This window comes from Capronia coronata (assembly GCF_000585585.1).
Source record: "Capronia coronata CBS 617.96 chromosome Unknown acBCG-supercont1.1, whole genome shotgun sequence".
NCBI lineage: Eukaryota > Fungi > Ascomycota > Eurotiomycetes > Chaetothyriales > Herpotrichiellaceae > Capronia > Capronia coronata.
The window spans coordinates 865,542-879,056 of record NW_006912893.1 but is presented as its reverse complement, the minus strand read 5'-3'; the positions used below and the strand labels follow the sequence as shown (position 1 = coordinate 879,056).

Here is a 13,515-nt window from a genome sequence, read left to right as displayed (position 1 = left end):
AAGCTCAGAATATAGCACGGCAGGCTTGCCTTGTGACAAGGCAGACGAGGCACTCCGAGGGAGAGGTCATTGTCAAGATGCTTTAGTATGGTCTGCTTGTTAATGGTGTGGCTGAATGGGAAAGAAAGAATAGACACCAGCAACGCAACCCGTTGAGACAACGCTGATCTATAAGAGACATCTACAATAATGGATTCACCGCTCTATCCTATCATCATATGCCGCGCAAGGAGTTCATTGTCTTTGCTTGGCTCATCAGCCGCATCCTCGGTGGTCAGCCGCACAACAAGCCGCGAGGCTCGCACCCCTTTTGTCTTGTGCGTCAACAACACGGTCACTCAACTTTTCTTCCTTCTCTTCTTTCTCTTCCTCCTCTTCCTTCTTTCTCATCACCATCACAACCAAAGTGAAAAGCAATCTTTAGTCTTCTTGGACTTGGTACAGCCTACTCCAAGTCTTTGGCAAGTCTGTTCTTACAGCTTCTGCTCTACCTGCGAGCTTGCCGCAAGACCTCTCCTCCGTTTCCCGAATCAAGTCTCTCAATTTTCCAGATCGACACAGTTGAACTGGTGCGCTTCTTTTAGCTCTTGCCAGTACGCCTGGGACTGTCCTTCTTCTCTGGATACGCGCTGCCGATCTCTTCATAGACTTCGGTCAGCTACACGAGTCAGCCAATTGTCGCGCTTTTGCGGAAGTCGGCCACGCCGTATCTTCTGCCAGCGTTGGTGATCTTTGGCATTGCTTGGATATTGCTATTGCATCCTTTCAATCTGGGAAGGCCCGCGAAGGAGTCGATCTCTCTTACTGGCCATGCACAGTGGTGAGTCCTGACACCATCATAGACCATTTCTGGACTGACCCATGGCAGCTTACAAGTCTCCTCTCTCCCGTGACAACACCGCCTGAATTTGTTTCCGCACAGGGTTGAAACAGTGATGCCAGCATTTGAAGCAAGATGGTGAAGAAGAAACCCCAAAATGCTAGCCTGAACATTCAAGGGTTGGCATCCACGGATGACAACAACAAGAAGTCTCTAGGTTTGTCAGATATGGCGAGCGGCTATGAGCATTGGGAGGAAAATTGCTCTGAGGACGTCGTGTTTGCGCATCCACCCAAGAATAAGATCAAAGCAGCGACTATCGGATTGCGCTTCCGGATCCCTACCAAGGGTAGACCTTCGGCAAAGCCACTTCCAGACACACGGGTATACCGAAAGCTTGTTGTCCAATCCGACGCAGGTATCAGCAACACCTCCAAAGACAAGCCGAATGGTGCAAGTGACTCAGAGGCACTGCAGATCCTACAAGCCATCTGTGCAGCATCCCCCAAATTCTCAACAGATCTACTGACGAGGTCGCTCCTTCAAATACCCCAGGACCAGATATGTCTACCAATTCCAGAGGGTAAAACTGCACGAACCAGACGACACAATGCAGATGACGGAGGAGCTGAAGAAGAAGAAGATGATGATGATGATGAAGGGGAAGACGACAACAATGTACAGAATGGCTATTACACGCACAATGGACTGGATAACAGCAAGCCTCCTATGTCCGATATCAATGACATATTCCGCTCTCTAGCCCAGACTGGCCTGAAACATGGGCTAAAAGAGGCGATTGAGCCCTTCATGAATCAGAACATGCGACTATTCACCATGTGCTCTGGCACCGAAAGTCCCATCATCGCCATGGATCTGATTCAGAAGGCACTGAAGCGAGATGGCGTGGACAATTTCAATTACCAGCATCTTGGAAGCGCGGAGATAGAGCCACAAAAGCAGGCATTCATTGAGAGGAATTTCCGCCCTCCCGTCATCTTTCGCGACGTTACCGAGTTCAATGCTTACGCGCATGACAAGATTGAAGCGAACAAAAACCACAGACCACCCAAAGAGCAGCTCAGACCATACACAGCGTATGGCAGGCGTGCAGATCCCCCAGACGGTGTCCATATCCTCGTGGCCGGTTCATCTTGTGTCGACTATTCGATCCTGAATTCCAAGAAGGAGCAGGATGGCGAATCTCGACGCACGCTTCTCGGCATTGTCGCCTACGCGAAGGCTCATCAGCCAAATATCGTCATCTTGGAAAACGTCGCGAGCGCTCCATGGGATGAGGTTTCGGACAAATGGAACAATGATGACTTGCAGTATCATGTGACAGCTGTGCAGGTGAATTCTCTCAACTATTATCTGCCACAGACTCGGGTTCGAGGATACTGCCTTTTGATTAATAAAAAGCATGCTCTCAATGTCGGACTTGACCTTAAAGAGGCCAGAAGAGAGTTTGTTCGCTGCATGGCACGCTTCCAGCGCCGAGCGTCATCTCCCTACAGTGACTTCATTCTCAAAGAAGACGACGTACGCCTTGCGTTGGCCAAGACCAATCCCTACGACTTCAATACCCGAGAGAAGATGGTCAACTGGACTGCATGTCGGAAGCGACATTTGGCTATGCGCGCCCAGTTGAAATTGGGAATGTCGACTCCTTATACCAGACGCCAGAACAACGCCCAGTGCAAGCTGGACGATCACGCCTGGCAGCGCTGGGTACTTGGACAGACCGAGAGAGTGATAGACACCCTCGACATCAACCAATTACGGTACGTGTGTCTTCGAGATTATGACATGCGGATGAAATTCAGGAATTTCAACATCTCCCAGAATATCGATCGCGACGAGGATCGACGACAATGGGGTGTTGTCGGATGCATTACACCAAGAGGTAGCCTGTTCCATACTGCCAGAGGGGGTCCATTGGTTGGCCTGGAGGTCTTTGGCCTACAAGGCATGCCCATTGGCGACTTGAACCTGAGCAAAGAGTCGTCCAATGATCTGCAGGATCTTGCAGGGAATGCGATGACTACCACTGTCGTCGGTGCTGCTATACTCAGCGGCCTGATTGCATGTCACAAGGCGGCAAGACAGCAGCATGGCTCTGGTCGCCCGGAAAGCATTTTTCAGAAGTACGTTGACGAATTTTGGACCGATTCAGAGACGGATGGCAGCGCCTTGTCGTACCCTTTGATGTCTGGACAGGAGCTCATCACCCAACATGGGCAACCTCCCTTGAAACGCGACCACATTGAATTCAGCCTCCGAAGTGCAATTCCAATTGACGATCTCATCGTTGCCGCTCAGAGCTCCCAACCATTGTGTCGGTGCGAAAGCCTAGGCCATCTGACCAATGGACTGAAGATCTGTCCGGTGTGCTTCTACACGACCTGCAACTCGTGCAGTAGAGACCCTCACCATGGTCTACGAGACCTGTCTGTGCAGCCAGGATCTCGCCGCCTTCTCAGAAGCTTCATTGATGATTTGATCGAGTGTCTGCCTCCGATTTTGGCTTTGCGGGGACTTTCTGCTTCTGTACTCAAACATTTCACTGGCAGAGGCAGCTTCTCGGGCATACAAGCGATCATGGAGACTGCCATCCAACAGCCTCTCTACTTCCAAGGTGTCAAGTTCGACCGATCTTGGAAAGCCACTTATGAGTCGGGATCTGCTATGCTACAGCTCGATTTCACTCCAATCTTTCCCCACCGTCCTTCAGCTCCAGATGGTCCGTCAATGATTCTTGACCATGTCACCTTGGAACCTACGTGGCTGCTTTTCGTGAGACCTCCGAGCACCGAGCCGGCTGGAAGCAAATCACGAATTCTCTTACAACATCCGGTGGCTAAGATGCGTTGCGGCAAGGACTTGATGTCTGGAGACTGGGCGCTGTGGAATGGTCCCGAAAAGTCTTACAAGTTGCAAATCTCCGGTTGCGGCACTAAAGTACCAGCATGGGAGCAAACCCTTGGAATCAAGAGAGGCCCGTTCAACAAGATGGATGTGTTTCCGGAGCTGGAGATCAGATCTGCCACTGGTACAAGATCCCACGAACCTGACGTGATGAGACGAATCGTTGGCAAGTACGGACTGTTCCAGGACTGTCCCGCAGCCAGCGGAACATTGCACCGACGAGTCGCTCAATCGGAATCTGAAGACAGTCCTATCTTTTTGTTCTTGGACCCTCAGCCGTTGGGAGACGCGCTTCTTGATTGTTTTGTTTTTGCTACGCAACCGCCTCGTGGCACCTCAGTCGATAATCGAAGCGTTTTGGCGAAGCTGCAAGCATCATGGAGACCTGCTTTGGTACCAGACGCTCCACAGGGCGAAGAGATCAACTGTGAGCTTCTAGGGCATTGGACGACATCGCCAGGCCTGAAGCTAGCCATGCCTGAAGACGGACGGCAAATCCACAAGTGGTATCAGGACGCCGACGCCTATGCCATTGCAAATGTGCCTTGCCACGATGCTGCCTCAACTTCCCTAGTCCTTGAGCTACCACTCAACCAGGAGCAGCGGAAGAAATTTCCCCAAGGCCACGTTATCACAATTGACCTGGAAAACAAACCTGACGCCCTTCACGGTTTCGGGTGGATCTTGTCTCATGCATCAAAGGTTCCTTATTTGTACAAGGACGATGACAAGGATGGAAAATGGCAATCTGGAAACGACGCGCAAGTCTCACCATGCCTCACATGTGCTCCGCAACCACCCATACTGAGATGGCTTCTGAAGAAAGTGGGCCAGCGAGATATCATCAAGCCTTTCGAGGATCCAGAAGATGCGGCTGTGCATGAGGACGCATTGAAGCATAGACCGAAGACGGCGACGGCGACGATACACTGTCATGGCGAGACAGCTTTCTTGGACATAAAGGTCAATCTCCCAACACTCATCCATCGTGCAAAGGCGCAATTTTCTTCAAGCCCAAAAGCGTCTGCCCAGGGCATTGAGGCGAGCTGGCGACTGGCGCGCCATGATCCTCTAGCAGCTCGACCAACATTTGGATCTCTTGAGCTAGGCTCTAACTTGCTGGAACAACCAATTGCGACGACGACAGTCCGAGGTCGCCATCTGTGGTCTTCGCAGCGCAAGGCTCTCGCCTGGATGCAGAAGCAAGAACGAGAACCCCCTATTTGGAAAGAGATGGCGGTTGTTGAATCGATTTTGCCTGCGCTAGGATGGCGTCTCGAAGCCCGGGCCGCGACTGAGATGGCAGTGCGATGTGGAATCATTGCGGATGATGTGGGAGCCGGGAAGACGACTACATCACTGGGCTTAGTAGCCTTGGATTACAAGAGCCTCCAGTCGCCCACGCCGCGTCCGTTCGTCGCAGAACCACTTGCCACACATATCAATACCGATGCGACTCTAGTTCTCGCTCCGAGAAACATTCTCAAGCAATGGGAGTCTGAGTGCGTTGAATGCTTAGGGTGGAAGAAATATGCTGCGAAACTGGGCAACAACAACCCTCGACCTTATTACATACTCGTCCACTTCACCAGAGATTTCCTCAAGATTTCTCAAGAAAGTCTGCAGGCAGCTTCTCTCATTCTTGCACCCTGGGATATGTTCGAGGACGATAAGTATTGGACTCCGCTACGTAAGCTTGCGTGCGCCCCTGATATCCCGAGCGATCCTGGTCGAGCCTTCTCCGAATGGTTGGAATCTTCGCTGCAAACCTTTGGACAGGCGTGGAAGCAGTCTGCAGGGAATAAGACGCAATTTTGGGGTTGTTGGGACGACATCCGAGCCGGGCGCAACAACTATGATCGCTTCAAAGGTTTCAAGACTCGGGCAAGCAATAAGGCAGAGCGCGCTAAGCAAGCAAAGGCTGCCAAAGGAGCTGCAGCTGCGAAGCCCACCGGTCAGAAAGCTGCCAAAGCAACGACAAAGACTGCTGGACAGAAGAGAACTAGGGCAGACTTCGAAGCTTCCGATTCCGTTGATGCCACCAACCCTAAGTCAGCAGATGGTGATTCCGTCCAGCCTGGAGCAGAGGTTCCTGAAGAGATTGAAGAAGAGACGTACCCTCTGCCAGATGATCCTTTCGAGCAAGAACTCGATGATTTCCGCGCTGAGGAGGAATTTCCGACCCTCTTGCATTTGTTCTCCTTCCGGAGAGTCATCGTGGATGAGTTTACGTATATCCATGGGAAGACATTGCTTGCACTTCTGAAGCTTGCGGCAGGGTCCCGATGGATGCTCTCGGGCACTCCTCCTATCCACGACTACGACAACGTCAACACCATGGCAAAGCTGTTGGGCACGCGCATCTCCACCTACGATGAGGACGGTGGAAAGTTTGGCTTCGGCAGAGATGGGTCCAAGATGGTGAGGGACAGATCAGACGCTCAGGAGTTCCAGTCCTATCAGAGCCTTGTGTCAGCACCATATGCGAAGACCTTATATGACCATGCCACGGAGTTTTCGGCCATCTTCATCCGCAAGAATCAACCCGACGTCGTTTTGCCCCCACGACACGACCATAACTGCCTGTTCGACCTCAGCCCTTCCGAAATGGTCACATACCTGGAAGTAGACCAGATAGTGGAGGAACAGGACATCACATTCAACAGAAAGCCTACAGTACCAGCAACTACAGGCACGGCAAAAGCCAAGGCCGGTAAGAAGGCCAGCGTCAAGGTTGAGACTGAGGCCGAAACCGATGCCGAGGAAGATGAAGCACCGGACGATGGTGACGACGAGTCTGGAGACGACGAAGATGCAAGCGCCATTGATTCCATCAAAGACGAGCTCAGAATTGCAGTGGCGCAGAAGAGCGGTCCGAACCACGCACGCATGTCTGCTGCACCCATTTTGGCGCAGATGCTGGTGGAGATTTCGCGCAAAGAGATCCGAACCGAAGGGCAAGTCCTGCAACAACTGGCACAATCGCACGAAAAGCTTCTCATCGCCAGATCTGAACAGCTCTTGAAATGGTTGCAAGAGTTATGGTACTTGGCCATGAACCACAAGTGCAAGGACACCGACGTGGTGACAATGTCCTTCATCACCCTGATGTACGAGGTCACGAATGGCACTCTGCCAGATCAAGATGTGCTGCCCATCATCAAGCATCTTCTCTGGAACGCTAAGGAGAACCCTGTCAAGCCGGCACGCAAGCTGAAGGGAAGAAAGCCGGATGAGCCCATCGACGTGGCCACCCTGAAGAAACCCGACGTCCAGAATGAATTGGACCTTCGTATGGACCTGGTTCATACTTTGATCAACGACCTGGCTCGGGGATTCTGCCGCCTCCGACTTTTGCGTCTGGTCTCGGGTCTGGTGGATGCAACGGTTCCTCTTCTCGGGTCCTGTTCGGGCTGCGGCAACGCAGTCCCATCCAACGCAAACCACCGCGACATCCAGGTTTCGTGCGGATGTGGCCATATCGTCGCTTGCCCGGCCTGTGCGTCTCCGGACGGCAGCTCCCGCTCGGGCGACAAGCTGTGCTGTCCTTGCTTCTCGGCCGATCACGTCAAGCCGGCCAGCCACTTTGTGGCAGAGGGAGGGTCTTCTTGGTCGCCGTCGTCTCCCTCGCCCCCTCCTCCCGCCTCCTCCTCTTCTCCTGCCCGGCTCGGCGAGGGCTCGAGACCGGAGATGGCCTTGTCGATCCTCCGACAAGCCATCGCCAAGGAGGAGCTCGCCCTGGTCTTCGTCCAGTTCGAGGACGTGAAGACCGCCTTTGTCCAAGCCTGCGAGAAGGCGGGCATTGGCTGCATCGACGGGTTCAAGAACACCCGTGGAGCCGTGGGCCGGTTCCAGAAGGCCGCGGCGGCGTTGGCGAAGGGTAAACCTTCGGGGTCTTGGGTCCTCGTGCTCAAGACCGACAGCGCCGACGCGGCCGGCTGGAACTTGCACATGGCCAACCATGTCTTGTTCTTGTCCCCGTTGTTGCTGGCGTCCCGGGAGGAGAGGGCCGCCACCATGGAGCAGGCTGTCGGTCGGGCCCTGCGGCCACGCCAGGAGAAGCCGGTACATGTGTACCACCTGGCGGCGCGGGGCACGATCGAGCAGGGCATGGTGGCGTCCTTGTGAGAGGGGGAAGGGAGGAAGGGGGTGGTTGTTGGTGTTTGGTGGTTGCTGGTTGGTGGGAGTGGGTGGGAGTTGGGAGCTGGGAGCTGGGAGATGGGAGATGTTGGAGTAGTTCAGATTTGTTAGATTCTGAATCAACTATGTCAGAGTATTTCTAAGTGTTTGTTTGTGTGATTTTCGTTACCTCCAGGCGTACACCTGTTCTGACGTTTATAGTTGTGAGTTCCTTATTGCGCGGTGTCTGTGATCGCGAAATAGGGGGTCATAGTATATTGCGGTCGCCACTATGTATATATTGTAGTTATGTCGTTTCTTTCGCGGCGTACACCTGCTTCAAAGTTCTATCCTGTGAGTTTATTATCGCGTCCTGTCTGTGACTATGAAAAAAAGAGGACATAGTAGACCACGGTCGCCACAATATATGTATAGTAGTTATATCATTTCTGTCGCGGCGTACACCTGCTTCAAAGTTCTATTCTGTGAGTTCCTGTTGCGTCGTGTCTATGACCACAAAATAGGGATAATAGTATATCCAGAAGACCACTAGGTATATAGACTATATTAAGGTATATATTCACGGCGTCTACCTACTCTAAAGTCTATATAGTGGGTTAGTTGTCGCGTCGTGTCTATGACCATGAAATAGAGGTTATAGTATATCCAGGTGACCACCAGGTGAGTATAGTATGTATTTTAAGATATATATTCAAGGCGTCTACCTACTCTAAAGTACATTATATATATACGGCCTAATATATATTCACAGTACCCTCCCCTGACAACTCTATGCTTCTTATAATTCCATATATAGCACAGGTGCCCTCCCATCACCTCAACCGGTAGCATACTTCGACATACCCCGTAGGCGTTCACCATAGAACCAGAAAATAAACGGAGCCGGAAACCCAATCCCGATACTGACAAAGGCCAGCACACTTGTCCCCCAACCATACCCCAGAGCCTTGTACATGTATGGAGCGAACAAGGGAAACCCAAACCCGGCCAGACTGCGCAGAATCGCCACAGCAGCCATGGCACTGGCCGCGAAACTGGTATAGCAGTCGACAGTGTACGTCTGCATACTCTGCAGACATGCCATTGTCCCCGCAGAAAAGATGACAACACCGATGTTGGGCATGATCCAGTGCGCCCGACCCTGCACGCTCCAGCCGTACCAGAACAGTCCAACGGTGACGAGAACCGAGCCGACGAACATAGACGGCATGCGGAACTCGGGCTTGCCGACGCCGCCGTTTTGGGCTTTCAAGTGGCGGTAGATGCGGTCGATGTAGCGGAAGTTGACGATGATGCCGATGAACGACCCGATCGCGATCGAGACGTAGTTGATCCCGCCGACGCCCAGGCTTTCGTTGTACATGGTCGGGCCGCTCCACACGGCGGGGAACGTTACGAGGAGGAGGTACATCACGCCAAATAGGTAGGCCATGTAAAGTGCGATGACTTGGACGATGGGCTGGGTGGTGATCAGACGCGCTGGACGGATTAGAGCGCCGGTGATGCTGGAAAGGAGGAGCTGCGAGGGCTGTTGATGCTGATGCTGGAGAGCAGTGTTCGTGGTATTTGTGGTAGGGGCCATGATGTACAATTCGGTGTTGCCGGTCTTTTTGGCCAGCTGGTCTCGTTTCCGTTTGAGGAGGGTCGGTGCGTGCGACTCGCGCAGCCACACCAGCCCGGCTGCTTGGATGAAGACCGCTAGGGCGCTGGACGACCAGAAAACCCAGCGCCAGGTTGTCTTTTCGGCAATAAACCCGCCTGCTATGGGGCCGACCACGGGACCGAGGATCGGGGCGAGCGCGTAGATTCCCATTGCTTTGCCGCGGTCTTCGGGCGTCCAGATATCACTGTGTTGGGTCAGCAACTGTTGGTAATGGTAGGAGGGTAACTCACCTCAAAGCTCCTCCTCCAATGGCAAGCGGCGCACTTCCGCCAGCGCCAGCTAGAAATCGAAACACAAACATCTCGGCCTTGTTCGTGGCAAAGCCGCACCCCAGATTCCAGGCCATGTACCACAGATTGCTGAGCTGTAGGAGCCGCACGCGGCCCCAGATCTCGGATGCCGGACCGAAGAAGACGGGCCCCACGGCATATGCCAGGATGAAGATGGATAGAGACAAATCCACCTCGATGGCGCTCTTCATATGCAGATCTTGAGCCAGGTGTGACAGGGCCGGGGCTATCATGGCCGATGAAACGGGTGAGATGAAGGTGAAGAGCGAGACCGCCACGGTATAGGACCACTTGGTCTTGTTCGGCCAGTTCTTTGGGTTCAGAGGGTCGTCCGCTCCGTCCCAGGTCACGAGATTGGGGTCCTTGTATTTGACTTCATCTTCGGAAGTCTCAGTCTCTCCTGTGGGTATTTTCGCTGCATCTAGATCCAGGTCGAGGTTTTGATCTTGCTGCTTTAGAACACCAAGTTGAGTGTAACTGCTCATTGTAGTGGGTGGTGAAGGTGCAGAAGTCATGTAAGGCTGGATGGAAATTGAGCCAAAGATGCTTGGTTGCCATTGATAGACTTCTATAAGAATGCCGACTGAGGAAGTCACTTGAGCATGTGAAGGGCGCCATGGCTTTTATAGCACGTCGTTCGACTGAGATGGAGAATATTTCGACCATGGTAACATGGTGTTTTGGTGCTTTGGGTTTGCGCAAGGCTGACCAATCGGACGCATGTATCCAGACCGGGTCCGATGGATAAGGCCCGAAACCCCTTGTCTCTCCTCCCGAGCCATCGCCCGAATGCCAACGTGTCATTGACTCCTACCGTTCATTTGTTACCCGAATATTCTCGGTCAATTATTATGACATCGAAAGCAATGGTTGATATTCGAAATGGAAGTCCAACCAGTGGTGACCGACCAAGCAATCACCCGTCGCCGCTCGAGATAATGTCCTATGCATGTCAATCCTGTGTGCGGCGGAAAGTCAAATGCGACAAGACCATCCCGGCATGCTCGAGCTGCATCAGAGGCAAAGTGGAATGCATCTATCAGGCGCCGTCAGCCCGGCGGCCGAAGAGGAAACGCAGCGAAACCGTGTATGAGCGTCTAGCGCGGTATGAGCGCGCATTACAGGAGAGTGGCCTGCTGTCCAAGGCTGATACAACACCAGTTTCCTGTTCCGACACGCCCAAGAGCACACCGGCAACAGACTCTCTTCACATCGACCAGCCGGAGACAACGAAGAGCGGGAAATTACTCTCTGGCGAGTGTAAAGCTCGATACATTGACGGCCATTTGTGGCGGGATTTGGGAGAAATTGACATGCTGGAAATGTCGGAGAATGAGGAAGACAGCCTACCTGCTCCAGTGGACAGCAGCTCACCCAACCATGATCTCCTGTTGAGTAGCCTCCATGGGAAACCGCATAACCTCACCGAGTATCATCCCAGCCCCAAAGATGTTGTGAAATTATGGACAATGTACACTGAGAATGTCGAGCCGCTGTGCAAAGTGCTGCATACTCCGTCGACGGCTAGACTCGTCGAAAGAGTCTCGCAACAGCCCGGCACTGCGTCTAAAATGCACGAATGCCTTCTCTTCGCCATCTATCACTTTGCGGTATACTCGATCACCGATGAGGACTGCATGCGCGAGTTCGGACAATCACAGGGGGTCTTGCTGGGTCGGTACCAACATGCTGTTCGACAGGCACTCGTCAATGCATCGTGGCTGAAGACGACGGCGATGCCAGTGATGCAGGCCTATGTGCTCTTTCTGATGGCGATGCGCACTCAAATTGATCCTCACACGTTCTGGATCTTGACTGGTGTTGCGGTCCGCATTGCGCAGCGCATGGGGCTTCATCACGATGGCGAGAGCCTCGGACTGCCTCCATTCGACGTGGAAATGCGGCGCAGAGTCTTTTGGCAGCTTCTGCCACTCGAAGGGTACGCTGGGCAGATCTCGGGAACCGGCATCTCCATCACGCCGGATAGCTGGGACACCAGACAGCCATTGAATGTCAACGACGACCAGATCTATCCTGGAATGACACAGATGCCTGAGGAGCAGACTGGCGCTACCGAAATGATCTATTGTCTCGCGAGAACGGAACTGAGCAAATTCTACACCCGCACCGGCGTGAAGACGAAGGAGGTCGGTGCTAGCCTTCAATTGAGGGACAACGAGCAGCTGGAGAAGCTGATCGACGAGGTCGAGAACACCATCGAGGCCAAGTATCTCCGGTACTGCGATATTGTTGACCCGCTCCACTTCCTGACATTGGGAAGGATCAGGTCCGCTGCCAACGTGGTGCGATTGCACAGTCGTATGCCGCAATTGATGAAGAAGAGCGTTGGCGATCACGAAAGGAGAGCGCTCTGTGTGCTCGCCCAGAAAATTCTCGAGGCCGATAGTGCGGTTTACAGCCACCCCAGGATGAAGAAGTTCCATTGGTCCTTCAAGTCCTTCTTCCTGGGTGACGCGCTCCTGTGCATTCTGACGAGCCTAGTGAGGCCCGGATTCTTCGCCCCTGCAGAGCTGGATACCGCCTGGTCTAAGTTGGCAGACGTATTCTCCAATCACCCTGAAATTCTGGAGGCCAAAAGAGCCATTCACATCGCTGTCGGGAACGTCACACTCAAGGCTTGGACGGCCAACCCGCCGACCGACTCCATGCCAGAACCGGGGTTCATCACTGCTCTGCGGTGCTCTCAACGCACGGCCAAACAGGCCAAACCCCCAGACGCGAACGATCCTGGAAGCAACATGCTCAAGGACGATGTTCTTGAAGGAGTCCCACAGACTGCGCCTTTACTCCTCTCCCCCCCGGACAGTGTTGCTGATGCGCTCTTTGGCAGTCTCGATGATGGAATGGATAATCTGGGCAATGATTTCAACCTTGATGTTGCCGACAGGCTGTTTTGGGATCAGTTCATTCGAGATTACGAGAACAGTACTGACATGCCAAAGACATGGAATGTCTGATTGATGAGAGGTAGCATTTCGACCATAATGAGGAAACGGAAGCCAACCTTCAAGCGAAATGCCTGGACGAGGCTGAGCCGAGGTTCAGTCAGATCACGTGGAGTGTCCTTTTGGTTGAGCTTCAAGCGGCGTGACCGTGACCGCCAATCAGAACTAGATTGGCTGGTTTGTCCTCATGTAGTACTGAAGACTCCCTCTCCCTCTCCTAGGTACTAGTATATTATGTGACGGTCCTATTGTCTATTCCAGTGATGGTTTGATGACGACGATATGCTGTCGATGGGCTGAGCACTAAGCCGGAACACAATGACCAGAAATGGAACATGAACTGACGGAAAACTTGCGTAGTGACCTACTACTACACAAATCGAAGCCATCTGCGGGCTGCCAGATTGATGGGGCGCCCAACATCCAAATTTAGAATCCCACGCAGGTCTCACATTCGTCCAATTCGGCATCAAAAAAGACCCATCAGCACTACACTGCATTTCAGAGATCGGGGGCCAAAACTCGGCCGACCCCCTGACAAGACAGATCTCACACTGGCAAAAGACAATCGACAAAATGGTCGTCCACGAACGTTCAGCTCCGGCACCCACCTGAGTGGCCCTGGTCCTGCCGTTCCGCTACTCCCTGTCCCTTTCTTCCTACCCACGGATACCTAGTCTCCCACTGCATGCTCCCTGCGCAACCAGC

At 53.1% G+C, this 13,515-nt stretch overlaps 3 protein-coding genes across 3 annotated transcripts; 2 read left to right on the top strand and 1 right to left on the bottom strand.

Moving 5' to 3' along the window:
* Window positions 1-955: 955 nt before the first annotated feature.
* On the top strand, window positions 956-7,876 carry A1O1_00325 (uncharacterized protein; the record flags this gene model as incomplete). Its single annotated transcript, XM_007721245.1, has 1 exon — window positions 956-7,876. One exon carries the CDS (start codon window positions 956-958, stop codon window positions 7,874-7,876), a length of 6,921 nt encoding a protein of 2,306 aa, XP_007719435.1.
* An 829-nt stretch (window positions 7,877-8,705) lies between these two features.
* Window positions 8,706-10,326, bottom strand: A1O1_00324 (mitogen-activated protein kinase kinase kinase; the record flags this gene model as incomplete). Its single annotated transcript, XM_007721244.1, has 2 exons — window positions 8,706-9,735; window positions 9,782-10,326. 2 exons carry the CDS (start codon window positions 10,324-10,326, stop codon window positions 8,706-8,708), a joined length of 1,575 nt encoding a protein of 524 aa, XP_007719434.1.
* Window positions 10,327-10,707: 381 nt separating this feature from the next.
* On the top strand, window positions 10,708-12,819 carry A1O1_00323 (uncharacterized protein; the record flags this gene model as incomplete). Its single annotated transcript, XM_007721243.1, has 1 exon — window positions 10,708-12,819. The coding sequence occupies one exon, from the start codon at window positions 10,708-10,710 to the stop codon at window positions 12,817-12,819; it is 2,112 nt and encodes a 703-aa protein (XP_007719433.1).
* Between the last annotated feature and the right edge of the window lie 696 nt (window positions 12,820-13,515).